Source organism: Odocoileus virginianus, chromosome 1, assembly GCF_023699985.2.
Source record: "Odocoileus virginianus isolate 20LAN1187 ecotype Illinois chromosome 1, Ovbor_1.2, whole genome shotgun sequence".
Classification (NCBI taxonomy): Eukaryota; Metazoa; Chordata; class Mammalia; order Artiodactyla; family Cervidae; genus Odocoileus; species Odocoileus virginianus.
Window position 1 is genome coordinate 27,004,258 of NC_069674.1, and position 27,872 is coordinate 27,032,129.

General features: G+C 38.0%; 1 protein-coding gene across 4 annotated transcripts in view; it reads left to right on the forward strand.

The window, feature by feature from the left end:
- Positions 1 to 27,872, forward strand: part of GRM8 (glutamate metabotropic receptor 8) — an 846,721-nt gene that overhangs the window by 663,303 nt on the left and 155,546 nt on the right. For all 4 annotated transcript variants that reach the window (XM_070466210.1, XM_070466220.1, XM_070466215.1 and 1 more), the window contains exon 8: positions 1,520 to 1,656. In XM_070466210.1, the coding sequence (XP_070322311.1) occupies positions 1,520 to 1,656 (137 nt within the window). The remainder of the gene's footprint in view (positions 1 to 1,519; positions 1,657 to 27,872) is intronic.

Consider the following 27,872-nt stretch of genomic DNA (forward strand, 5'->3'; position numbering starts at 1 on the left):
GGGTGTCAAGATCATTTTCTATTCTGAAAACCTGTGATTATTGTTGAAGTTAAGATTCTCTTAACAGAGAATGGAGGGGAAAATGAAGGGGAAAATCAGTTTGAGGGAGAGCTGTGATTTCAGATCTTTGGGGACTGATAAGACTAAATATTTCCAGTACTATTAATATATATTAATTGTTGACTAAATTTGTTGCCTCCAATCAATTGTGTTACTGTCTCTACACTAAAAGGAGATTTGATCTTGGGATGGGATGTTTTTATGATATTTATATGCAATTAGTTTATAAATCTGAAACATCAATGTACATATACTACCATGCATAAAACAGATAGCTGGTGAGAAGCTGAATATAACACAGGAAGCCCATACTCTGTGATGACCTAGAGGGGTTGAATGAGGGGAGGAGGGAGGCCAAAGGCGAGGGGGTATGTGTATAATCACGGCTGATTTGCATTGTTGTATGGCAGAAACCAACACAACATTGTAAAGCAATTTTCCTCCAATTAAAAAATCATATTCCATGTTTTTCAAATACCTAAATTAGAGGAAAGTAGCAAAAACAAAAGGAGAGAGAGAGAAATCCTGTGATTATGTAAAAGTTAATGAGGGGAAGTAAGAGTGAGTAGAAGCTATTAAGAGAAAAAGATTAAAGCTTCCAAGAGAAATGGGAGTTTAGAAAAGATGACTTTTCTTGCATCCTGCTGCCCCATCACTATTACACTATTACACTATCACAGTGAATTGGTGGGTCTTCTGTGATTTGAGCAGAGGTGGGACTTCTCATTGATTACTGCCTCACCCACTAAGAGGGTCCAAACAGTAGCCCATGTTGATAAATTCTTGGGCAGAAGTAGCAAAAGCAGCATCTTAGAAGGGATATTGCTATTATTATTATTTTATTTGGCCACATTGCACAGCATGTGGAATCTTAGTTACCAGACCAGGGATTGAACCCACACCCCCTGCATTGGGATCATGGAATGACTGGCTCACCAGGGAAGTCAAGAAGAAACATTGAATGGGGCTATCAATCCAGATGGCCTTCAAGTCCAAATAAAGTAAAACACTAGGGAATCTGCCTGGGATGTTCCCCTGCCACATTTTGAGTTACTGATCATAGTTTATATTGTACAATAACTGTTTTATACTGTACAATAGCTGTTATGCTTTGAGGAATTTACACTCTTCTCTATTAACTGTCATTCTCTGTAGCTGGTAGTAGCTATCTAGCCTATCAACTTTTATTTATTTAACTGTTATATACATTGCCTAACTTGGATGCTCATCATTTACTTTCTAACGTGTGTAATGAGGCAGGTCTTCTTGAATGTACGTCTGAGCTTCTTTTCATGTCAGAGATACTATGCTATCAAGAATGACCTTGTATGGATTGTAATCTTCATATCTCTTACTATGCACAATATATTTTTATCTACTAATTTTTTCTTAGAGAAAAATAAGCCCAGTAGGCTATCTCACTGGCAAGTTATTAATATTGTTTTCTAAACATTTACAGGTAGTGCTGGGACACCAGTTACTTTTAATGAAAACGGAGATGCTCCTGGTCGTTATGACATCTTCCAGTACCAAATAACCAACAAAAGTACAGAATACAAAATCATTGGGCACTGGACCAATCAGCTTCATCTAAAAGCAAGTATCAGTATGAGCTTGCATTTATGTCTATGGTTCTCAAGGAGTGATGCTTTACTTTTAAGTGTATTACATCAATATACTATTCATTAGAATTGATTTTCTCATAAGCAGACTTTTAGAAAATGTATGATTTGATCCTTCCTCAACCTTAAAATGTGATGGAAAGTCTTAAGTGTCTCTGGAGAAATCTGGTATCTGTAGGGATTTAATGAAGACCTCATTTCCTTTTAAGTGACGATATAAACACTTCGGAAATTTTACGGTTTTCTGAAAGATTCACTTGTTCAAGTATTTATACAGTGTGTGCATATGTATGTGTATGTGTGGATGTTGGGGAGGAGGGGTGACTGTGTGCTATGAATGACCAAGTTGGTGCTTAAAAATAAGTGTATTTCACCTTTGCCATATCATAAGTTGAGATCTATGGCTACATCTGATGGATGGAAATGAATCATGGAAATGAATCATATAAATTCTCATTTGTATTACCTTTTTGAATCACACCACCAGAGAAAGTTAATGTACCCAAAAGAGATTTTAACAGCCCATAGGGCTGCCTGCCATCGCCATCTCCTGGAGAGTCATCAAGGTCCAGAGATTTTGTTGCTCCTACAACTAGCCATGTGAGGACAACTTGGGGACCGGATGGAAGCAAGTCCCAGGGTGGGTCCCACCCTGAGAGGTCCCACCTGGGTCCCAGGTGGGATGGTGCCAAAGGCAATTGGCATCTGCCTGCCCAGTGGTGTGCTGTCACCAACACCCTGGGCTCTGTCTTCTCCTGCTGGGACCAGGTGGGGATGACGTGTGGATGGAGGCAGCAGGAGAAACTCTAGCAGATGTGTATGGTGGGCAGGCAGCCCTCCAGAGGGACTATCCTAGGAAACGGGGTCTTTGAGGACCCTGGAGAGTGGTGTCTGGTACCAGCACCCACTAATCAGTAGGGGCTCTGGAGCTGGAAGCTAATCCTGAACTTGATGGTTGGGGAGGCCCAGAAAGTCCCAAGGCATAGGGCTGGTGGCTGCATGATGGGGGTGTAGAGGTGTTGGAGAAGCGTCTGCTTACCATTAGGTGAGGATTTATTTCAGATTTAAGAGCCCGGGGTGCCATATCCATGCACACTGACTACTTCCGGTACGGAGAAATAAGGAATGTGCCTGGGAGTCTCAGCTAAGGGTCAGATTTCCTTCATACATGAACATCGATGTCCGTAGTACATTCTCGTATCCGTCTGTAACATTGGACTCTTTACAGGGACTGAGTGGCTGAGGAATCACTACCACGGCCGTGTTTCCTCTGTAGGCAGTGAGGAGCCTTTAAAATGTGTCAGAGAAACTAGAAGCGTATTATTCTTTGGTTCTTCTGTCCTAGTATTTCACTCTTTCTTCTAATAAGAGCCTTTATTCTTCTTGATTCTCAAAGCTACCAAACACTGTGAGAGTTGAGTTCCTTTCTTAAATGAATAATTAAGCTCCTTTCCAGGCTGCAGCTTATCCTAGCTGGAAGGTAGTGATGTATGCCATCCATGAGGGTGGGGAGAGAGATCATTCTGGTCTGTGGGTGTGTTACACGTGTGTGCTTTCTTATGTGTGAACCCATTCAGAGGACATCAATTTAGTGTGGTGTTTTTAATACATTTTTCACTTCTTAATGTCCAAATAGAGCCCCTGAAATGCTATGTTTATACTGCAACAGTTACCACAATTCTCAGCAAGGCAGATAATAAGAAATAACAAAACTAGGATATTTATGATTTATTGTCTAGGTATGACTTCCTGATAATTATCACAGTTCTGCATTCAATAATGCACAAAGACAACTTATTTTGCAACTATTGCAACAGTATGTAAGACCACATATCTACAGCTTACTGCCTCTAGGAACCTAATGAAACGTCCATCCTCCTGCAACCCAAATTAACATTTACCGAAACAAAAGTTTGATAACTCTACAGGTTGTTGATACCAACCTGAGCATCTATAGTTTCTTGGCAAAAGTCCTTTTGACAGTGGACCTCTGTGAAATCAAATAATTGAACACAACAAAGAAAATTTGCTAAGGATTAAAATGGGGAAGCTTCTTTTTATCTGACTTTTACAAATGCCAACCTGCTTACTATAGTCTTATGGTTACGGATTTGAAAAACAAAGTTTAATGGTTGAAAAATCCATACACATATATATGATACCAAGATACCTAAACTAACTGTACGCAAGTAGACATGCACACACACACACATCTCTCACCGTATATATGCTTATTATGAAACTTTATGTTGACTCTCAAGCTGCTCTTTTATGTACATTTATGGTGCATGGAAAGTTTTATGTTTATTATTGTGTTATTGCTCATAAAATATATCAAAACAATTTGTGAGAATTATTTCTCATGCATGATTATGATTGTTTATGGCTAAATAGCCATGCCAGCTTTACTGAAACAGAGAGAATCAACTCTCAGAAGAAAATAGAGTCAATTAGATTGTAAAGAGAGGTTGTAAGTCCAGGGTTGGATTCTGAATTTTATCAGAACAAACAAAATGATTATTTCTCTTTGGAAACTGGATTACTCATCTGTTTGAAGGTGCAGTAGGAGTTGCTTGGAAAGTAACAGGTTTACTCAAGCTCTGCTTAGATCTCAGGCAGTATGTGTGCACTTAGTTGCTCAGTTGTGTCCAGCTCTTGGTGACCCTGTGGACTGTAGCCTGCCAGTCTCCACTGTCCGTGGGGGGAAGAAAGAGAATACTGGAGTGGGTTGCCACTTCCTCCTCCTGGGGATCCTCCTGACCCAGGTTTTGAACCCATGTCTTCTATGTCTCCTGCATTGCAGGCGGATTCTTTACCCACTGAGCCATCACGGAAGCCCCTGATCTCAGGGGTTACGTTAAACAAATGCTTTGCCTCAGTTTTGTCATTTATAAAGTGGAAGCATTAATTAATAGCACTTACCTTAGATGGTTGTATTAAGAATTAGTTGAAATCATACAATAAAGCAGTTAGTCCAGAGCTTGGCACATATGATGCCCATAAACATTACTAATCCAATGTCTCATGATACTGTGTGGTCAGGGAAAGATCTGAGGATGAGTGTGCTGAGTAGAAAAGTGGAGGTCCTCTTGGAAGAGGCACTTGTTTGCTTTAACAAGTTCAGAATCTGTTCACTTAAAATGGGGACCATTTTGGCTAATGAAAAGCTGCTCTGTGGCGCGGGGAGCTCAGCTTAGTGCTCTGTGTTGACCTGGACAGGTGGGGTGGTGGAGATTGGAGGGAGGCTCAAGAAGGAGGATAAATATATGTTTAGTCACAGCTGATTCACGCTCTTGTCCAGCAGAAGTCAGCACAACATTGCAAAGTAAGTACCCTTCAATTAAAAATAAATAAATAAATAAATAAATAAATGGAGACCATTTGTCCCTATAGCCTATTGCCTGCCTTTAATATTGACCGTAATACTTAGCAAATACCTCTGCATTACAAAGTAAACTTTATTTAATGTAAATACATAGTTTCTTTTTCTATGGTAGGGTGTGGCTAGATATTGTCACCTAGGCAGTCATTTTGAATGGATTGGATACACTCGTTCTGTGCACATACTCCATGCTAAAAGTTGGAATTAGAGTGAAAATGTGGACCCTGCTCTCAGGGCTCCCACAGACTGGAAGGATAGAAAGACCCTCAAATCAACAATTCTAGTGAAGTGAGGCAGGAACACAGATGAACGAATGTCTGTGGTTTTGCACTTACAGCCAAACACAAGCTTCTAACCTGGCCTGACTGCTGATGGGGGTTCCGATGAGGGCAGGGGAGAGCACTCTTCAAGCACTCCCTCTCTCCTTGTTCTCTTAAATCAGATTTGCAGTAGATTTCATACTTTCAATGATAAGCATTGGATTAAATTTGACGTATTTTAAAAGCAACTCAGCCATAGGATAAGTTTGTACATACAGGGTGTATGACTACGCATATATGAGTCCAATAAATTTGTCCTGAATATATCTTAGTGAAGTAAAAGAAATTTTAAAACAAGTAGTTTATTCTTTTCTCCCCCCCTGGAAAATTATGAAGCATTTAATTTCCTCAAAAGCATTGTCTGTATTGTTCCAAGTATTTTTTTCTCTCTTTTTTTTTATGGAACTAGCATACGTTCTTATCTTAGCAACTACAATCAATTAGTAGAATTGTTCATTATGTTTTCGGTTTTTTATTCCATAATCTCAGTCTACCCATGAAGAGTGTATTGTCTACCCGAGAGTGAATTTGAACAATTAGGCTTCTCCATTTGGTGAGACTGAACCTCTCAAGAGGCAGGTGGTCCTTATTAGTGATTACAAAACATCGTAACCTAGAGGTTCAGAGAAAACTATAGAGCCTGAACTGTAAAAAGAACAGCCATATGCTGCTTCGAGTCCACAGGGAGAAGGTGTATGGAGTTTACTGGATGGGCCTAAAATAACTGAGGACTTTGTTTTCGTACTTCCAACCAGAGCTACTCTTTCTAGATTACTGTAAGAATTTGAGACATATTTTTTGCTTGTTTCGTTTTTTTATTTTATTCACTTTAGTTCAAATAAATAGTTTGAAAATTAATACAAATATTAGAAGACAATGACTTCATAAGGGTGTTCCCACCACAGTTTTTAGCAGCATGGTGTCAGTCGGAATTGGTGATTTGAGGGAGAAGGGCTTCATTTAATTTTGTGTGAGTCACTCCATAGAAGAAAGTAACTCTTGAACAGGTATTGAATTCTGACCCTCATTTTTGTCATCTGTTAAGTGGGGATAATAGACAGGTCTGTTATGGAGATTAAATGCATTGGCATATAGTGGTCAAGAACAAGACCTTAGAGTCAGAAGGAAGATTTTTGTGTTTTAACCTTCCTACTGAGTCTTGCACATGCTATTTTAGCTCTTTTAGTCTCGGATTCTTCGTCTACATGAAACAATCATAACTACTTCATAGAGTTGTTGAGATAAGTGAAGGACGTTGCATAAACAAAAATCCTAGAATACTGCCTGCTGCATATTTAGTGTTAAAAGAATATGATATAATAACTTTGTTTTATTTTTCCAGGACAACCAGCCTATTGCAGGAGACTCTTAATGGGTATTGCAATCTGAAATTACATACGTGAAAAGTCTTTTCTGCCTTTATCTTGATGTTCTGAGTAGGGAGTAATTGTAAAAAGAGGTGCATACATTATGATAACTTGCATGTGCCTGTATAACAAATCCCAGATGTCTATTTTGTATGAAAAAAAAAAAGTGGGTTCCATGAGTCAATGCATTGAGGACAGCCAGAAACTTGAGTAAACTTTCTGGTAGAATTTAGCCCAAATAAATCCGTCTATCCTGAGATGGTTAGATAGCATAAATGACTCAATGGACATGAATCTGAGCAGACTCTGGGAGATAGTGGAGGACAGAGGAGCCTGGTGTGCTGCAGCACATGGGGTCAGAAAGAAGTGGTCAAGACTTAGTGACTGAACAACAACAAAATTCCTATGTACTTCCAGTGTAGTATTTATAACATGATCTGCTGAGTATATATCTTTACCTGTCAATGGCCAGTCAAATACTTGCTATACTAAGGGGTTCCTCAGCTTGCTTGAAATATCGAAAGAGAGAATTTCTGTGTCCCTTCATTTGTTCCATGGTTGTATTGCTTCGGATAGACATCAAAAGTTTTTAACCAACACCATTAGATTCCCTAATGTCATAGATGAACAGCTTTTCTATAATGAAGAATATTGAAATTACCTTGAATTAGAGGATAGAGTGAATGGAGTGGAAACAATGTTCAAGGGGACGTTTGACCCTTTATTTGCTGTGACTCTTAGAAATCATGCATTTTCTCTTTGCCTCTGTTTCCCCATTGCTAAGTTGCCTGCATTTGAAAATGCTTTCATATGATTGTCAGTGCATATAAAAGATCATTCACCCTATGAGACAAGCATTATAAACAGCTCTTCCCATCCTACAAAGTATGAATGTGAAGTCAATTCTCGGAGACCCTAGACTATGTTCTAATAGGACTTTAAACGCCGCTATAGTTCTTGCCTTATATTCTATTCAGACAAGAATTTTTCTTGGCTTCCTTTCCTTGCAACAACATGATTGTCAAAACCTGTTGACATATATATGACATAATATATGCATATATATATATGCATATATTATGTTGACATAAATGTAAAGAATATTTTCACTCACCAGACACAAATTTGTTCTTTTCAAAATTAGTCATTTTGGTGTCAGTCATTATTTTTTTGTTTATGAGAGAATAAGCATTTAGTAAATTCATGTTTTTGACACATGAAGCAAAGTCAAGGTAATTGAAGTTTCACCACGTTCAGTTTGGGTTCAGTAAGTATTAATATTTGTTAATTTTTGTCATGAACACTATGCTGATATTTTCTAAATACTGGTTTACTATGGAACACTGCTCCAAGATTATTGATTATCACATAGACTTCTGCACAGATTATTCAGTGACTGCTCCCTGCCAGGCCGAACGTTAAGCCATTGAGGAGCATGAAGTTCAATAAGCTCCCAGGTAGCAAATGATTTGCAATCAATTAAAGGCAACTGTGCACTTCAATAATTATAATAAAAGCATAATTAGAAGGCAAAGATTAAGGAGCAAACTATAAATTAAAATATGTAATGATTATCTCCAACTACAGTGACTGGATAAAATTTGTTGAATTCAAATTGGATCTTCGATTACTTTGACGGCCAGAAATGGTAGGAAGAATTCATAGGCTGTGGAAAAAGCATCCATATATACTTTCATCCACCCATCCATCCTTCCATTTATTTATCTATCCATTCATTTCAGAATAAAGTGCCTACAATATTCCATTGCTTTACAAGGTGCTGAAATTATTTAGTGGTGTAACAGATTCAGGCCCCAACATCATCGCTGAGTTAGGGGTACACATCTATGCCGCCTACACAATGTCAGTTATAAGTGCATTGATGGAGATGAGGACTGTTGACTAAGTTTTCATAGGGAGTGGAAAGGGTCAGAGTTTCTTTAGAGAACTGAGTGTGATCCTGAGCTGCTGGGACAGAGGACTATCTGAGGAGAGCATAGCGTGGGGAGTGGAGAAAACTGACTCTTTTTTTGCAGCTAAATTTTACAGGGTTTCAAAAACTATTAGAACATGAGCTGATGTTTTTTAGGCTATAGTGAGCTTTACCATGAAGATATTCTCAGCTTCAAACTTCAGGGAAACATTTTGGGCAGCAAAGGGTAGATTGGCTAGAGAAGAGGTTGTTCCATTATTTAGTAGAAGCCATAAGTGTTACTTTCTTTCTTATTTTACTTAATTGTTTGGCAGGTTCTTTCTGCCCTATCTGTCTATCTTCTTGGTTTGAGTTTTGTTCCACAAGGTATTTAAAAGGATTTACTAAGATATAGTTATCATAGTAAAAAACAAGTAAATTAGGAAGAAAGGATTAAAAGTGAAAGTGAAAGTCTCTCAGTCCTGTCTAACTCTTTGCAACCCCATGGAATATATAGTCCATGAATTCTCTAGACCAGATACTGGAGTGGGTAGCCTTTCCCTTCTCCAGGGGATCTTCCCAACCCAGGGATCAAACCCAGGTCTTCCACATTGCAGGTGGATTCTTTACCAGATGAATTCAGGACAGGATTAAGGAGGATTCAAAAAGGATTAAGGGAGTTGATAAATTTTAGATAGCAATTGAGTTTGATTTCTTCATCAATAGTTATAGCCAATAGATGCATCAAGGCTGTTCAGTAGAGTAAGAAATAATCATGCTGCTATTTTAAGAACACATGGGATTATGCCACATAAAATGATTTAATCTGGTTAAGAACTGAGAAGCTGGATTCAGTTATCTGGATCTAGCTGGGCACAGATTCCTGTGGTAATCTGATAGTATCCAATAAATTTAATAATTCATCAGGGAAAATGCAAGTAGGGCACTAAAAAATCTAGCATTATTCATGAAAAATAGAAAAAGTCATAAGTGCATAGTTATTTTGATAAATAATGAAAATGACACAGAAAGGGAAAAGAAAGATAAAAAACTTCATAGAAGTTAAATTGGAAAAGGCAATGCAACTAAAGAAGGACATAACATAAAATATTAATAGAAAGTGCCTCTTTATGCCAATACCAAAGAAGGGCAAAGGAAGATGGTGACTCTAGACTCTTATGAGGATAATAAAGTAATAAAAATGATAATAAATGGTATTTTAATCTTTATTTTAACCTTGGGAAGAGTAAAATAAGTGTAATTTTAACATGGTGAGTAGAATCAGTAAGGTTACAATAAGGTTATAAACATAAAATGATAATGTAGAATAGAGGAATAACTGATAAAAAAAGTCATTTTCTTATGGTAGATTTACTAAAATGTATGTGAACCTTGTATCCTACAGTACTTTTAAAAAGCTCAGTGGACACATCAGTGTTATGTTAAATCTGCAATGTACAAGAGAATTACCAGAACTGAAGAGTATTATTATATAAGAATAAAATACATAACCCCCAGCTGTGGTTAGAGGTCAGTAGTTGATAAGAGCGTGAAACTAAAATGAAAAAAGTTAATATGTCTGTTGACTGAATCAAATGTTTAACATGACATCTTTCCTCAAAGCTTCTACTGTCTAAGGAAGGAAAACAGAGCCAGAAGCTAGACTCCTCCCGAAGTCCCTATTATATTTTATTGAAGTCATGACCTTATCTCCAAGTGAAGTCGCAGAAATGTCAATTGTCCATAAACTCAGGGATTGAGATGTAAAATAATGTTCTTTCTTAAATCCATAAATAAATGACAGAGGGATGTAAGGAGGACATAGAAACATACTAAATCTTAGTAGTCTTTGATTGATTGTATTTGTTATAAAATCATTTTTAATAAAACATTACTTTGAGATAACTGCCAACTCATGTGCAGTTATAGGAAATAAGAAAGAACGCATATCCCCTTTGCTTAATTTTACACTGAATGATAACATTGTGAAATACTATGGTGTGATAGCATAAGCAGGTTCTTTTTTTTTTTTTTTTAAAGCAGGTTCTTGATGTTTATTCAGTTTTCCAATACTGATCATAGCTCCTGTTTTACTTATATGTATGTGGGAGGGAGGTATTTCTTTCTTTTTTTTTTTTTTTGGAGGGAAGTATTTCTATGCATTTTTGTGACCTGTGTAGGCCCAAGTATCTACAACTCTGGTCAAGATATAGGATGTTTCTGTCAACACTAGAATCCCAAGTTACCATTTAATAGCCACACCCACATCCCTCCCATCCCTCCAGTCTGGCAACAACTAATATATTCTCTATTTTTATGGATTTGTCATTTCAAGAACTCTGTGTGAATGAGATCATACTGTATGTAACCTGTTGGTTGTGACTTTTATTCACTCAGTATAGTTCCCTCAAAATTTATCCATGTTGCTGTGTTTCTTTTAGGTATTAAGTCAGATTCTGTGGTATAGATATACTAAACTCTGTTTAGTTATTCCCTCTTTGAAGAACTCATGCAAAATAATTATGCAGCAACCTGCTATGAGTACCTGTTGAACTCTATGTTGAGGGAAACAGCAGGCAAGAGTGATGTCTCATCTCAGAACTGAACTAAATCATTGTTATATGACAGTTTTAGAAATTACATTTAACCATTTAATATAGAATATTTTAGAAAATAAGGAAAGTTTCTTGCTGCAGCATGCAACTCAGATCCTTCACAACTGACATAGTGATACCTTGGCTGCATTAAGCTTGCTACAGATGTAGCAAACATACCTAAGAGAAAAAGTTCTTACTTAAAAGTGATGCCACCTGGGCTTGCATCCTCTTAACCTTAGAGTCTGTGCAAACACATCTATGTTCTTTCTCCTTGTGCTTTACCTTCTCATGCCTTTTATCAATATTGCACTAAAGTTACTGTCATGCGACCAAAACCCAACCCTCGCTGAGTTTCTAAGACTTCCTCAAAGTCATTCCTATCCTGTATTTCTTAAGTCATTCTGACACTCTGCAAAACTTTGCTGTGCTAAGTTATCATTTGACTGCTCTTGTAGCTGTTCCATCTGTTGGTACATGTATTTTTCTACATTCAGACCGTATTTTTAAGATTCCAAAAATCAGACATGACTTCCAGATTAAGCCAGTATAAGACCTTTTAGACTATTGATCTTAACCTCTTTGATTATTCTTTTAAAGGGGACCTGCAAGGACAGTAGTTGGCATATGCTCTATAAATCTCCTAACAGGAACCCACTTTAAGCTTGGCAACTGTGAATTAGATTCTCAATTATCCCATCCTTAAACTAGTTTATCAAAGAGTCAGCCAGTTTTTATAAACGGTCTCTGTAAGATATTTGACGGGGGTGTGATTTCATGTTGTTCAAGGCACACACAGCAGGTTGCTGGAGGACAGACCCAAGGAGGCTCTGCGTGATGTGGAAAGTGGCATTGGAAACTGGGAAACTTGATTTCAGCCTGTGCTCTCACTCATCCTGTGATAAGGTTGTGCTTTGTCACTTAATATTTGGACTTTCAAGTTCCATGTTTAGAAAATTAGGAATTTAATGAAGTTATTCACTAAAATTTCTTCCAGGTCCATTATTCCCAAATTGGATACTCCAGGTAACGAGATTTATATTATGATGTGTTTTCCTGTTTTGATTACTTATTTTTTAGGTTTAAAAGTTTAAAGCCTTCATTATTTATCTATACAGAAATGATCGTATAGTGTAAACTTCACTAGACAGAGATCTTCCTTCTGTGATTTTTTTTTCAATCTAGTATATTTATTCTAAAGGACCATGGCTGCTCATCCCCTATGAAAAATAAACCAAAATTAGAGAAGTTAATAATGACAGCTAAGGTATTTTGCTACCTTGGTATTAATAGAAATGTAAAAATTGTTAGAAATGGATATGACAGTAGTTTTCTTCGGTTCTCCCAGCTGCATGTTTTTTATCATGTTTTAAAAAAACTGGACTCTGCTATAGGGAAGTTAAGTTGATTCTATTAGTTAGAGTGAATTCAAGCAGGGCTAAGTGGGAATGACTAAAGTGATTGGAAAAATGCTAGTTTATCTCTAAAAGGAGGGCTAAGTCCTGTGTTTGTGAAGAATTAGAGGATGCCATGGTAGAGAAAAACAGGCTATATTTGAGCAATAAATGTGAGCTTGGCTTATTTTTGCTCCTATAAAAAGGGAAAAGTAAGATGATTTCGGACTTCCTACTGTGTCATTAAAAGTTTGGTTGCATTCAGCCTGTGACATTGAGGCAGTCAGGCTGCAGCATTTATTCTCTTTATCTCATGTACAGTCAGCAGTTTTATGGTCAGAGAGGGGCTTCCCAGGTGGCTCAGTGCTTTATGTAAAGAACCTGCCTGCCATTGCAGGAGACAGAGGGGACACAAGTTCAACCCCTGGGTTGGGAAGATCCTCTGGAGTAGGAAATGGCAACCCACTGCAGTATTCTTAGAAATTCCATGGACAGAGGAGCCTGGTGGGCTACAATCCATGCAGTCACGAAGAGTCTCACATGACTAAGCACATATGCACACACATACACACGTGTTGGAATTTAGGCACCATGACCTCATCTTGAGTCTGCCTTCATCACAGGCATGAGCTTACCCACTTCCTGAGTCTCCTTGGAGTTCTTACCACCCTTATCAGATTTTTGCATATTTTTATGTTGAACTTTTCTCTTGAGATGAAGTTTCACACCTGTTACAGGCTAGCTGAGCAATTACTGGGCATTGCATGAAAAATAGAACATTTTCATATCTTTTAAGAATTGTTAAGAAATAATGGGCTTTAGAAAGTTCATATCATTTTACTATCCTTAAGACACAGCTTCCCACAGGACAATTTGGTTCATTTTTCTGAGAGTTTTTGATGACTCTGGACATTAGGAAATAGTAGTCTCTTTAAAAAAAAAGGCTGAAATAATTTCCAAAATGATAACTGTGGCTCTTGTTCAAGTCAGCATTTTTTCCAAACATCTTCCTCAGAGCACTGGTTATGTAGGATTTTAAATAGCTACTATATATGCACACAAAGGCTCTCCGGTCTAATAAGTTTAATGAATATCAGGACAACTGTTTTTGTTTTGCTTTGTTTTGTTTCCCTGAAAGAATTTGGAGACCCTTTAATATTCTAATGTACATCATGGCTGGCTGAGAAGTGGGCATTGAATGTAATGTTTAATAAATTAATTTAACCATGAATCCCTTTTTATTTGAAGAACATTTTATGAAACTAATATTCCTTGAAACTCACTCAGAGAAATAGTGGCTTAAGTTGAATTTTCCACCTAAGTTACATTTATTAACTCATTTAATCTTTGTCATAACCCTGTGTGGTAGTTACACTTAGAATGGCCATTCTATAGAAGAGGAAACCAAGAATAACAGTACTTTGCTTATTTAAGAACACTGGACTAGTGGAAACATGGATGAAGTTCACAGGCATGTATTTATCCCACTCCAGTGTGCCTGCTTTTAAGAATATTAAAGAAGCAGAATCAAGAAGAGATTGGTGAATAATTGGATGTGAGAAATCAGGAAAGGTGGATCTCGTGATGACTCTTGAATAGATGAGAAGGCAGGAGTAAGTGACTTTAGAAAAACAATTGCTCTAGGAGAAAGCTTCAAAGTAGAAGCCACATTTTAGGTAGATGGTTCTGAAATGTTCTGTACAGGGGACATGACGAGCGGGCATGCCGAGGGTAAGGAAGAGACAGCACAGATGCAGAGAGAGGAAGTCTCAGAATTTTCATGAAGAACAGAGGGAATAGGAAGGGGAATCACAGAAGAGCTAATCAAAAACTGAATTTCGGAATTTGGATCTCAGCTTTGAGTGTGGAGATAATTCTATAGCTACCATCAGTACCTGTAAACAAATGACTGGGCAACAATTCAGCATTAGGGAGATTAACTGCTGTCGGTCTACAAAGGATGACTTTCAGAGACAATCAGAATTTAACAGTGCTATTTGGCCATTTAAATTACTAGTGAATAGGTATGCCTTTAACTTACAGCTTGTGATTAGTTGCTCAGTCTTGTCTGACTCCTTGAGACCCCATGGACTGTAGCCCGCCAAGCTCCTCTGCCCATGGGGATTCTCCAGCCAAGAAAACTGGAGTGGGTTGCCATGCCCTCCTCCAAGGGATCTTCTCAACCCAGGGATTGAAACTGGGTCTCTTGTATTGCAGGTGGATTCTTTACTATCTGAGCCACCAACTTACAGATTAATTACACACACACACAAAATTCTTTATACTAAATAAAACTTATTTCTTCTAATGGGACAAGCAAGTTTTCTTTTTATAAAACACCTCAGACTATTCTGTAGTATCTTCTTAAATTTAACTGATCTCATTTTAAGGAATTTAGGGAATTTTGATATAGAGATAACAATTCAAAATTTATCTAGTACCCATTTTCCTCATACTGGCTAATAATAGATCACTAAGTAGATATTGTTCAAATTAATCTTTTGTAACTCTGTTGGATCATCGAAAAAGCAAGAGAGTTCCAGAAAAACTTCTATTTTGCTTCATTGACTACACCAAGGCCTTTGACTATGTGGATCACAACAAACTGTGGAAAATTCTGCAAGAGATGGGAATACCAGACCACCTTACCTGCCTTCTGAGAAATCTGTATGCAGATCAAGAAACGACAGTTAGAACCAGATGTGGAACAAAAGACTGGTTCCAAATCGGGAAAGGAGTACATCAAGGCTGTATATTGTCACCCTGCTTATTTAACTTATATGCAGAGTACATCATCCAAAATGTTGGGCTGGATGAAGCCCAAGCTGGAATCAAAATTGTTGAGAGAAATACCAATAACATCAGATATGCAGATAACACCATGCTTATGACAGAAAGCGAAGAACTAAAGAGCCTCTTGATGAAAGTGAAAGAGGAGACTGAAAAAGTTGGCTTAAAACTCAACATTCAGAAAACTAAGTTCATGGTATCCGGTCCCATCAATTCATGGCAAATAGATGGGGAAACAGTGGAAACAGTGACAGACTTTATTTTTTGGGCTCCAAAATCCCTGCAAATGGTGACTGCAACCATGAAATTAAAAGATGCTTACTCCTTGGAAGGAAAATTATGACCAACCTAGACAGCATATTAAAAAGCAGATACATTACTTTGTCAGCAAAGGTCCATCTAGTCAAGGCTGTGGTTTTTCCAGTAGTCATGTATGGATGTGAGAGTTGGAATATAAAGAAAACTGAGAACTGAAGAATTGATGCTTTTGAACTGTGGTGTTGGAGAAGACTCTTGAGAGTCCCTTGGACAGCAAGGAGATCCAACGAGTCCATCGTACTGGAAATCAGTCCTGAATAGTCATTGGCAGGACTGATGCTGAAGCTGAAACTCCAATATTTTGGTGACCTGATATGAAGAGCTGACTCATTTGAAAAGACCCTGATGGTGGGAAAGAGTGAAGGCAGGAGGAGAAGGGGACGACAGAGAATGAGATGGTTGGATGGCATCACCGACTCAATGGACATGAGTTTGGGTAAACGCCGGGAGCTGGTGATGGACAGGGAGGCCTGTCATGCTGTAGTCCATGGGGTCGCAAAGAGTCAGACACGACTGAGCGACTGAACTGAACTGAACTGCAACATTGGTGCACCCCAGAAGACAGACAAGAAAATTTCTTTTCCTAGAATGCAAACTTTTTTACCCTTTCCGTACAAACTCTATAAAACTAGTTAGCCAATAGCGGCACCTTCTACCAGTACTTGAGGTAAGCCTTGTTATAACCCACTGCCTGCCATACACTTATTAAAATGTCACTACTCCAGAAGGGAGGCCAACTCTAGTCAGCACACTTACAGCTCTGAAATCCTTTCTCAACAAGAAATTGAAGCTTCTTGTTACACACTGGCTCCTATTTTACAAAATCTTCTTAAAGATTAAAAGAGTTTTGTGTATGAAAACATTTTTTAAGTTTCAAAGTGCTGTGGAATTGTTAGCTATTATTTGTGAGAAACATAATTGTTTTGTATAGAGAATAGCAGTCACACACAATCACATTTAAAAACAAAAAAACAAAAATTCAACTTTGTCATTTCCTTATTTGGGAGAAGTTTTGACGTATATTGAGGTAAGTATAAAATTAGTCAGAATTGGATTTGCATACATTTCCACAGAACTGAACTTCTAGTATTTAGTTTCTTCTGATTCTTGAATATTTCCTTGGTGTCTGTATGTGAGTGAAGTGAAATTGCCTTTCTTAAATAATAACGTTTCATACCTACTTCACATAAGATTGCCTGTGAAAAATTCTGATATTATAATTGCTGTACAGAGAAGAGTCTTAGTAAATGTGGGTTGAATCTGCAAAAGTCTTTCATGGGGGTTTGTCTTGACCATTTCTCCCTTGGGAAAGTCAAGATCGGAAGAGACAATGTGTGTTTTCTTTTATTGTTGTTGTTTTTAATTTTAATAATTATCCTGTGTGTGTGTGTGTGTGTGTGTGTGTTAGTTGCTCAGTCCTGTCCAACTCTGTGATTCCATGGACTGTAGCTTGCCAGGCTCCTCTGTCCATGGAATTCCCCAGGCAAGAATACTCGAGTGAGTAGCCATTCCCTTCTCCAGGGCATCTTCCCAACACCAGGAAAGAACCTAGGTCCCTGCATTGCAGGCGGGCAGATTCTTCTCTGTCTGTGCCTCCAAGGGAGCCCTATAGTGGATATATACAATAAAATACTAGTAAAGTTAGAAAACTGAAGTCCCAGATTTAAAATGGTTATTTTCCATGAAAGAGTCTTTTTTGCAGCTTTTTAGTAGAGTTTATTTATTGGCATAAAAAAGCTAGCTGCTTTTGGTAGCTAGCGCCCTCACCATTCAAGAGTACACCTCTAGAGCATAGCAGCCATCTGCTGCTGCTCCCTAGTGGCTCTCCCAAAACTGGCCAGATTCTCTGAACCTTGAGCAGAAGAAGGGAGAGGAGCAGCTGTTCCGGAGTTCTGTGTCTGCCTCTGCCTTCCTCACCACCTGGCACATATACTGCTTGACTCATGGAGCGGCACATGCACTTAAGCCAAGCTGCATTTCTCCCCACACTAGTGGCTCATTTGTCGTACTAACCTCCCATCTCTTCTCTACCATCACTTATCCTTCTCCCTTCTCCTATTCCCATTGTTTCTACAGGATGCTAAGTGGGAGCAGTATTGAGAGGCTGTATCCAGAAGGATGTGGGATTCTGGCTAACCTGCGTCCTGCTTCCCTTGTCACTACTTTTATTTCATTAACCAAAAAATTATTCCCATGTCAGGAATATATGTAAATACATCATCTCACTTAGCTTCAAAGCAGCCCTTTATGATGATAGTGCAATTTATAAGTAACAGGAACAATATGTCTGATCTTCTCTTTAAGGAGAACTGTCTTTGCTGTCTATAATCAGGTCTATGAGTGAGGGGAGAGTCTGGAGTCATTGAAATATGCTTGATTGATTTACACTCAAAAGATCAGAGAAAGAAAGAAATACATCTAGCAGATCAGAATGAGTATAGAGAAAGGGGTCTGGGCTGGTTTGGTGGGAGATTCTGAAAAGGAAGAAAGAAGAAAGAGTCTTTCAAACTGCTGCAAGAAAGAAAGATAAATGAATGCATGAGCTCAAGAGATTGTATGTGGAAGAAAGCTTGCTCAAGAGGGATACCAAATACTTTAAGAAATTGTGCTTGACAATAAATGCTGGAGAGGGTGTGGAGAAAAGGGAACCCTCTTACACTGTTGGTGGGAATGCAAATTAGTACAGCCACTATGGAAAACAGTGTGGAGATTTCTTAAAAAGCTGGAAATAGAACTGCCATATGACCCAGCAATACCACTTCTAGGCATACACACTGAGGAGACCAGATCTGAAAGAGACTCGTGCACCCCAATGTTCATCGCAGCACTGTTTGTAATAGCCAGGACATGGAAGCAACCTAGATGCCCATCAGCAGACGAATGGATGAGGAAGCTGTGGTACATATACACCATGGAATATTACTCAGCCATTAAAAAGAATTCATTTGAATCAGTTCTAATGAGATGGATGAAACTGGAGCCCATTATACAGAGCGAAGTAAGCCAGAAAGATAAAGACCATTACAGTATACTAACACATATATATGGACTTTAGAAAGATGGTAAGGATAACCCTATATGCAAAACAGAGAAAGAGACTCAGATGTATAGAACAGACTTGTGGACTCTGTGGGAGAAGGCGAGGGTGGGATGTTTCAAGAGAACAGCATGGAAACAAGTATATCTAGGGTGAAACAGATCACCAGCCCAGATTGGATGCATGAGACAAGTGCTCGGGCCTGGTGCACTGGAAGACCCAGAGGGATGGGGTGGAGAGGGAGGTGGGAGGGGGGACCGGGATGGGGAATACATGTAAATCCATGGGTAATTCATTTCAATGTATGACAAAAACCAGTGCAATGTTGTAAAGTAATTAGCCTCCAACTAATAAAAATAAATGAAAAAAAAAAAGAAATTGTGCTTGGTTAGATGGGTTACACAAAGATTCATCATTTGGAATTACTGAGAAACTTCAATGAATATTTAATCTCTTCCAAATTATTATTTGGATATTTAGTCACTATGTTGTAGTGTCATGAGGCAGCTGAGCTTTCTGTGGTTGTAGTATTCCAATGTAAAATGTCATACCTAATGTCTTTTGGAGTAACCAGGGGGAAGGGGCCACCAGAAAATTTAAGAGGATAGCCAGTGAACTGGTTCTGAGGCAGAGCCTGGAATTCAGTGGATTATGTGCCATGGTATTCTATGCTGGTCTGATGGAGTCAGTATTCATCCAGAAGCCTCTGCACAGGAAGTCCAGATTTCACGGTTCGAGAGCCCAGTCAATCCATGGTATCAGACAATAGATGTAGTCTCTGGGCCAGTCAGCAAAACAGTCCAAAAAATAAAAGAGGATCCTGTTTAAAAAAAAAAAAATCAAAAAACAGTGCACTGCAGTTTGAAAGTGTCTAATTAAAAAGGAAGGAAGACTGATTCCTCTAGCTCCACTTTTCTTTCTCAAGATTACTTTGGCTATTTGGGATCTTTTGTGTTTCCATACACACTGTGAGCTTTCTTTGTTCTAGTTCTATGAAAAATATCACTGGCAGTTCGAAGGATTGTACTGAATCTGTAGATTGCTTTGGGTAGTACAGTCACTTTCACAGCATTGATTCTTCCCATCCAAGAACACGGTATATCTTTCCATCTGTTTGTGGCATCTTTGATTTCTATCATCAGTGTCATAGTTTTCTGCATACTGGTCTTTTGTCTCTTTATAGATAGGTTTATTCTTGGGTATTTTATTCTTTTTGCTGCAACAGTGAATGTGATTGTTTCCTTAATTTCTTTTTCTGGTTTTTCATTGTTAACATACAGATATGCAAAGGAATAATTTTATATCTTGCAACTTTACTATCTTTAATGATTAGCTATGGTAATTTTTTAGCAGCATCTATAGGGTTTTCTATGACCCACCTCCTAGAGTAATGGAAATGAAAACAAAAATAAACAAATGGGACCTAATCAAACTTAAAAGCTTTTGCACAGCAAAGGAAACCATAATGAAGATTAAAAGACAGCCCTCAGAATGGTAGAAAATAATTGCAAATGAAACAAATAACAAAGGATTAATCTCCAAAATATATAATCAGCTCATAAAACTCAAAATCAACAAAACACACTGCTCAATTAAAAAATGGGCAGAAAATCTAAACAGACATTTCTCCAAAGAAGACATACAGATGGTCAATAGACATATGAAAAACACATGAAAAGATGCTTGACATTACTAATTACTGGAGAAATGCAAATAAAAACTACAAAAACTTAAGTATCATCTCATATCAGTCAGAATGGTCATCATCAAAAAATTTACAAACAGTAAATGCTGGAGAGTGTAGAGAAAAGGGAACCCTCATACACTGTTGGTGGGAATGTAAACTGATACAGGCATTATGGAGAATAATATGAAGATTCTTAAAAAAGCTAGGAATAAATCTACCATATGACCCAGCAACCCCACTGCTGGGCATATGCCCTGAGAAAGTCACAGTTCTAAAAGACACATGTATCCTATTGTTCAGGCTTACAATCACCAAGACAAGGAAGCAACCTAGATGTCCGTATACAGATGAATGAATAAAGATGAGATACATACATACAAGGGGATACTACTAAGCCACAAAATAATAATGAATTTGAGCCAGTTCTAGTGAGGTAGATAAATGAGAATCTGTTATACAGAGAGAAGTCAGAAAGTGAAAAACAAATATTGTATATTAATGCATATATATAGAATCTAGAAATGATATTGATGACCCTGTTTGTAGGGAAGGAATACATAGATGTAGAAAACGGATTTGTGGACACAGTGGGGGAAGAGAGAGTGGGGTGAATGTATATAGAGTATATATACATATACTCTATCATGTGCGTAATAGATAGCTGGTGAGAAGTTGCTGTGTAACACAGGGAGCTAAGCCTGGAGCTCTGTGATGTCCTTGTGGGGTGGGTTTAGGCAAGGGAAGGGAGGCTATAGAGGGAGGGGATATATGTAAAGTTATGACTCATTCGTGCCGAAACCAACACAACATAAAAGTAATTTTCCTCCAATTAAAAAATAAATTAAAAAAAAAGGAAGGAAGGAGATAGAGAAAAAAATGAAATGTTAAATTGCCTTGAAAGATTTAAGATCCTGAAGCCCTTAAAGACGTAACTTGTAGAAAAGAAATGACACGTTTGGAAAACACATCAGAAGATTTTAAACAAAGAGCAGTCCTGAATACCTAGGTTTGTCACTGACCAGAGGATGGATGGGAAAATTCTTAGCTCCTAAGAAAAGACATCCAGCATCAGAATGTGTTCATGATGAGTGGGTGTTCAGTTGCTCAGTTGTATCTGACTCTGCAACACTATAGACTGTAGCTCCCAGGCAACTCTGTCCATGGGATTCTCCAGGTAAGAATACTGGAGTGGGTTGCCATTTCCTTCTCCAGGGGATCTTCCCAACCCAGGGATTGAACTCAAGTTTCCTAAGTATCCTGCATTGCAGGCAGATTCTTTACTGCTGAGCCACTGAGTATGTGGCTTTCCAAATTCACTACATTTTAAAAATTTCCTCTCAGTCTGTGCTCAGATTTAACTTCACTGTTGCCTAAGCCTTCATTCAATCATGATAAGCTCTTTATGGTTATCGGTTAAATAGCTCTTATATCCCAGCTGAAATCTGTGAATTTGCTTATGTGCCACAGTGATAAAGAGTTTAATATTCTGACAGTACAGTTCAGTTCAGTTAGTCAGTCATGTCCATCTCTTTGTGATACCACAGCCTGCAGCAAGCCAGTCTTCCCTGTCCATCACCAACTCTCGGAGCTTGCTCAAACTCATGTCCATCAAGTCGGTGATGCTATCCAACCATCTCATCTATTGACATCCCCTTCTCCATCTGCCTTCAATCTTTCCCAGCATCAGGGGCTTTTCCAATGAGTCAGTTCTTCACATCAGGTGGCCAAGTATTAGAGCTTCAGCTTTCTTTATGGTCCAACTCTCACATCCATACATGACTACTGGACAAACCATAGCTTTAACTATACAGACCTTTGTCAGTAAAGTATGTCTCTGCTTTTTAATATGCTGTCCAGGTTGGTGATAGCTTCTCTTCCAAGGAGTAAGTGTCCTTTAATATCATGGCTGCAGTCATGATCTGTGATTTTGGAATCACAGATTTGGAGCCCAAGATTTTGTGATTTTGGAGCCCAAGAAAACAAAGTCTCTCACTGTTTTCATTGTTTCTTCATCTATTTGCCATGAAGTGATGGGACCAAATGCCATGATCTTTGTTTTTTTGAATGTTGAGTACTTTTTAAAATGTTATTTACTTATGGCTATGCTGGGTCTTCACTGGTGCTTGAGGGCTTTCTGTAGTTTCAGAGCATGGAGGCTACTCTTTGTTGCGGGCCCTAGAGCAGGCAGATTTCAGTAGTTGTGGCATACGGGATCAGTTGCTCTGCAGCATGTGGAATCTTTCCGGACCAGGGATTGAACCTATGTCCTCCTCACTGGCAGGTGGATTCTTATCCACTGCACCACCTGGGAAGTCCGAATGTTGAGTTTTAAGCCAGCTTTTTTACTGTCCTCTTTCACTTTCATCAAGAGTCTCCTTTGTTCCTCTTCACTTTCTGCCATAAGGGTGGTATCGTTTATATATCTGAGGTTATTGTCATTCCTCCTGGCAATCTTGCTTCTTGTGCTTCATCCAGTCTGGGATTTAGCATGATGTACTCTGCATATAAGTTAAATAAGCAGGGTGACAATATATAGCCTTCATGTATTTCTTTCCCAATTTTGCATCAGTCTGTTGTTCCATGTCCGGTTCTTACTGTTGCTTCTTGACCTGCATAAAGATTTCTCAGGAGGCAGGTCAGGTGTTCTGGTATTCCCATCTCTTGAAGAATTTTCCACAGTTTGTTGTGATCCACACAGTCAAAGGCTTTCGTGTAGTCAATAAAGCAGTAGATGTTTCTTTGTAACTCTTGCTTTTTTGATGATCCATCCAACAGATGTTGGCACTTTGATCTCTGGTTCCTCTGCCTTTTTTAAATCCAGGTAGAACATCCAGAAGTTCTTGGTTCATGCACTGCTGAAGCCTAGCTTGGTGAATTTTGAGCATTACTTTTCTAGCATGTGAGATGAGTATAATTGTGCAGAAGTTTGAGCATTCTTTGCCATTGTCTTTCTTTGAGATTAGAATGAAAACTGACCTTTTCCAGTCCTGTGGCCACTGCTGAGTTTTCCAAATTTGCTGTCATATTGAATGCAGCTCTTTAACAGCATCATCTTTTAGGATTTGAAATAGCTAAACTGGAATTCCATCACCTCTACTAGCTTTGTTCATAGTGATGCTTCCTAAAGCCCACTTGACTTCACATTCCAGGATGTCTGGCTCAAGGTGAGTGATCACCCCATCGTAGTTATCTGGGTCATGAAGATCTTTTTGTATAGTTCTTCTGTGTATTCTTGCCACCTCTTCTTAATATCTTCTGCTTGTGTTAGGTCCATATCATTTCTGTCTTTTACTGGGCCCATCTTTCCCATATGACTGTAAAAAGGGTAATTTTTTTATATATTCATTTATTAAACCAGCTGTTACAGTTCAGTGTTAGTACATTGAACAGCATCATTGACTGAAGCTAGAAATATGAGTTTAGTTCGCAGGTTAATTGATGATGATACTGGCTTCATTTAAATTGGTGTACAAGGCTCATTTTTAAATTTGTTTTGAAGTCTTTATTTTAGAAAATGGCTTGAAATGGAAAGCAAGAAGTTCTGATAGCACCTCTCCAGACCCTGGATCCAGTGTAGCGAGGCAATGTCTTTTAATTGTCTGTAAGTTTTTTGTGTAACTTTATTATTTTTTAGCTTGAATTTTTCATTTATCAAGTTATTACTGATATCACCATAAGAAAGTCAAAGACTTAGTTCATTTTTGCTACCCTCCCCTCTCTCTTCTCCTCCCAGTGTTTGTTTTTTGTGGTATTATTTTGAAACTCTGGTTTTTCTTCTGGTAAATTCTGTGACCACAGAAAAGTATACTTAAGCCTCTATTTCTGTCTCTAACCTTTTGACATATCTCTTATGACATGTATTTCTACTCTCTGTTTTATAAGAGAAATATGTTAAAATATATACACTTTGTTATGCTCTGTCTTTTCACGGATATAACCCACTTTTTTGGAGCCAAACTTTCACTATTTAATTATTAAGTTTTTAACATTGACCCTCTGTCCCAGAAGGGCAACCACGACTGGATTCCCTGTCTCTGTCCCTATATTGACTCTAAAAGTAGAAAACAATTAAACATTTACCTTATTTTGTGTATGTAAACATTATTTAAGTCTGGGCTGAGATTCCTGTTTCCTCTTCTGAAAGATCTATTTCCATAAACCTGGCCCTTTCAGAGGAGAATGTTGCTGGCTTCAAGGTCAGATGGAGTCTCTTTTCTTATACTCAATCTGTGACTTAACATTCAAATGCATTTTTATTTGCTTTATACTCAGGTTTTTAAAAAGCTATTTGTTCTGACTGTTCCAGTAGCCATTCTGTTTATTTTTCCTTGCAGGGTTTATCACTGTTTTCTCTCTCTGTCTCTCTCTCTCTCTCTCCATTATCATCATGGGTCTTCCTTTAACCCTCTTGGAAATTTTCCTTCTGTACCTTTCTGTCTCCCTAGTTCCACTTTACTAGTTGCTTTCTAAGTTCCTCGCATAAATGTCTTCCCCTGATTTCCCTTCTTGGATGGAATCTCATCTTATGAATTCCATATTTTCCTCTTAATTTACTTCCTACATTTTGGAAATACATCCTCAACTGAATCCCCATGGTAGTGGCAAAGGCGCCTGGCAGGCTATAGTCCACAGGGTTGCAAAGACTCAGAGTTTATTGAAGTGGTTTAGCACACACAGGGTGCAAGAGAACAAAACTATCTCAGTAAATGCCTCAAAAATTTATTTTGACTGGTACTTAGTTCATAGATTTGTTGAATTTGGAAGCATTGATAGAAAATTATTTTTGTTTAATATTTTGAAGGAATTATTTGGTTATTTCTAATATCCAGTAATGCTATTCAGGAATACTCTGAAAGAAATTAAGAATGATTTGACATCTGTCATTTCTTGTACAGGGGACTCTAGGCTTTTTTCAGTGTGAAGACTGGTATCGAAAGCCCTGGAACATTTCTTTGTATGGTTTATTATATATTATAGTACCTTCAATCTTCTCTGATTTTTCTTTTTGCTATTTTCTTAGTCAAATATCATACCCTATAGGATGATTCTTTATCTGTTATAATGTATCCTTTTGCTTTATACATTCTATGTGGTCTCACATTTATCTTCCAATCTTTCCAACTTTTCATTTCAGCAATTGTATTATTAACCTCTAAGAGTAGCATTTTTTTTTTCACTTTTGTTGTTCAGTTTCTTAGTCATGTCTGACTCTTTGCGACCCCATGGACTGCAGCACACCAGGCTTCTCTGTCCTTCACCACCTCCTGGACCTTGCTCAAACCGCTCAAGTCCTTGCTCAACAGACTCATGTCTGTTGAGTCAGTGATACCATCCAGTGTCCCCTTCTCCTCCTGCCTTCAATCTTTCCCAGCATCAGGGTCTTTTCCAGTGAGTTGACTCTTTGCATCAGGTGACCAAATTATTGGAGCTTCAGCTTTAGCATCAGTCCCTTCCAATGAATATCAGGGTTGATTTCCTTTAGGATTGACTGGTTGGATCTCTTGCAGTCCAAGGGGTTCTCCAGAGCCTTCTCCAACACCACAGTTCAAAGCATCAATTCTCCGGCATTCAGCCTTCCTTATGGTCCAGCTCTCACATCCATACATGACTACTGGAAAAATCAGAGCTTTGACTATATGGACCTTGTTGGCAAAGCATTATCTCTGCTTTTTAATATGCTGTTTAGGTTGGTCATAGCTTTTCTTCTTTTAAGAGCATTTTATTTGTATTTATGGATATACTTTCCTTTATTTATTTTTTTAATTTTAACATTTTTTAAAATTTTTTTTTGCTTTTTATTTTATATTGTAGTATCATTGATTCACAATGCTGTGAGTGTTATTTACAATTTTTTAAAGTTTCTTTTCATTCTGTGTAACACCTCAGTTTCCTCCAGGATCACAGAGTTTTCAGTTAATCTTCTGATCTCTCTTTCCCTTTTCTGTTTGGTGACTCTTGGTTTTAAAGATTCCTGGATAGTTGGAATGGGTTTCCTCTGTTCTGTCAATGTTTCCCCCTTGAATCTTTGATATGATGGAGAAGTCAGACCAGAAGTTCTGTGCAGGTGGGAGGAGGGTGAGATGTATTGGTTGGTTGGTGAAGAGGGTTTTTCCTCCTGAGAGGAAGGTCAGCTTACACACTAAAAGTCTTAGTATTCTAGTACTAGTATTCAAGTATTCTGGCCGATTTTTGTACAATTTCTTTTAGAAGAGGCTTCTGGTTTCTTGTCTGGTAGTAAATGCCAATTGAGGAGGATGAATTTCCCATTTATCAGTGATCCTGCAGATCTACAATTTTAGCATAATATTTTAATATCATTTAAAGTTCATAAAATTCAAATTACTTGCTGTCTCTAGATATTACGTCTACATGGGGTTCCCTTTGGGCAAACTGGTTTTCTTTGAAGCCCTCTAGAAATATATTTTAGGTTATGAACTCTCCATTTGTTCTTTCAAACTTTTTATTTTGTATTGCAGTATAGCCAATTAGCAATGTTCATTTATTTTTATCAAGCCGTGATTCTTTATTTTCAGATTCTTTGGGATTTATTAAATATCTCATCTGTTGGTGACCATTCCGTTTTGTGTAATTATGTATTCTTTACTGACTATTCTTTCTTACACAACTATACTTTTCCTACAGAAGACTCTTGAAGGGATGGCCAGAAAATTCATGAGCCCCCTTCACAACCTAGATCATCAATATCAATGTGATTTTGAAAGTAACCTCATGAAATATTGTCTCACTTGTGGAGAGAGAAATTGTCTGCTTATTGTGTATATTATTAGATTTAGAAAAGAGTGGTAGGCAAGAATCTGGCCATAACTTATGCTGCCAACATTCCAAATAAATGTTCTTAAGGCAAGATTTTGCTAAGATATTTATAAATGAATAGAAGAATTAAGTGGACAGAGTTCTGGATTGTGTTTTTGATCTTTCACATCCTGGTCTTCCTAGCATGGGGTAGCCAGAAGAAGCGTTGTCATGGAAACTCTTATGGGTGGGAGTTATTGCAGAGACTATCAGAGAACAAGCCTGAAGTTTTCTTAATAGTTTTATAATTCAGCACAAATAAAGTATTTTTCAAGAGCTCTTCAACTTTCCAATATATAGGTAATAGGAATAGCTCTAAACTAAATTATTCATTGTTACCACTTACAAAAACTTCTTTAGAGATTTCTAGCCCTTGTCAGTGGGTGGATTGCTTCCTAGGCATATAGGAGATACTTTGAATTTCTAATTTATAGTTGATTTTATATTCATACAATGAAATTGGCTATTGCAGCTGTAGTAGCTTAATGCTTTGAGCCTTGAGCCTTGAGGTTATAATAATGAAACATCCTACCTGACAGATGTCTAAGACCCATATCCCATTCCATGCTTAGTGAC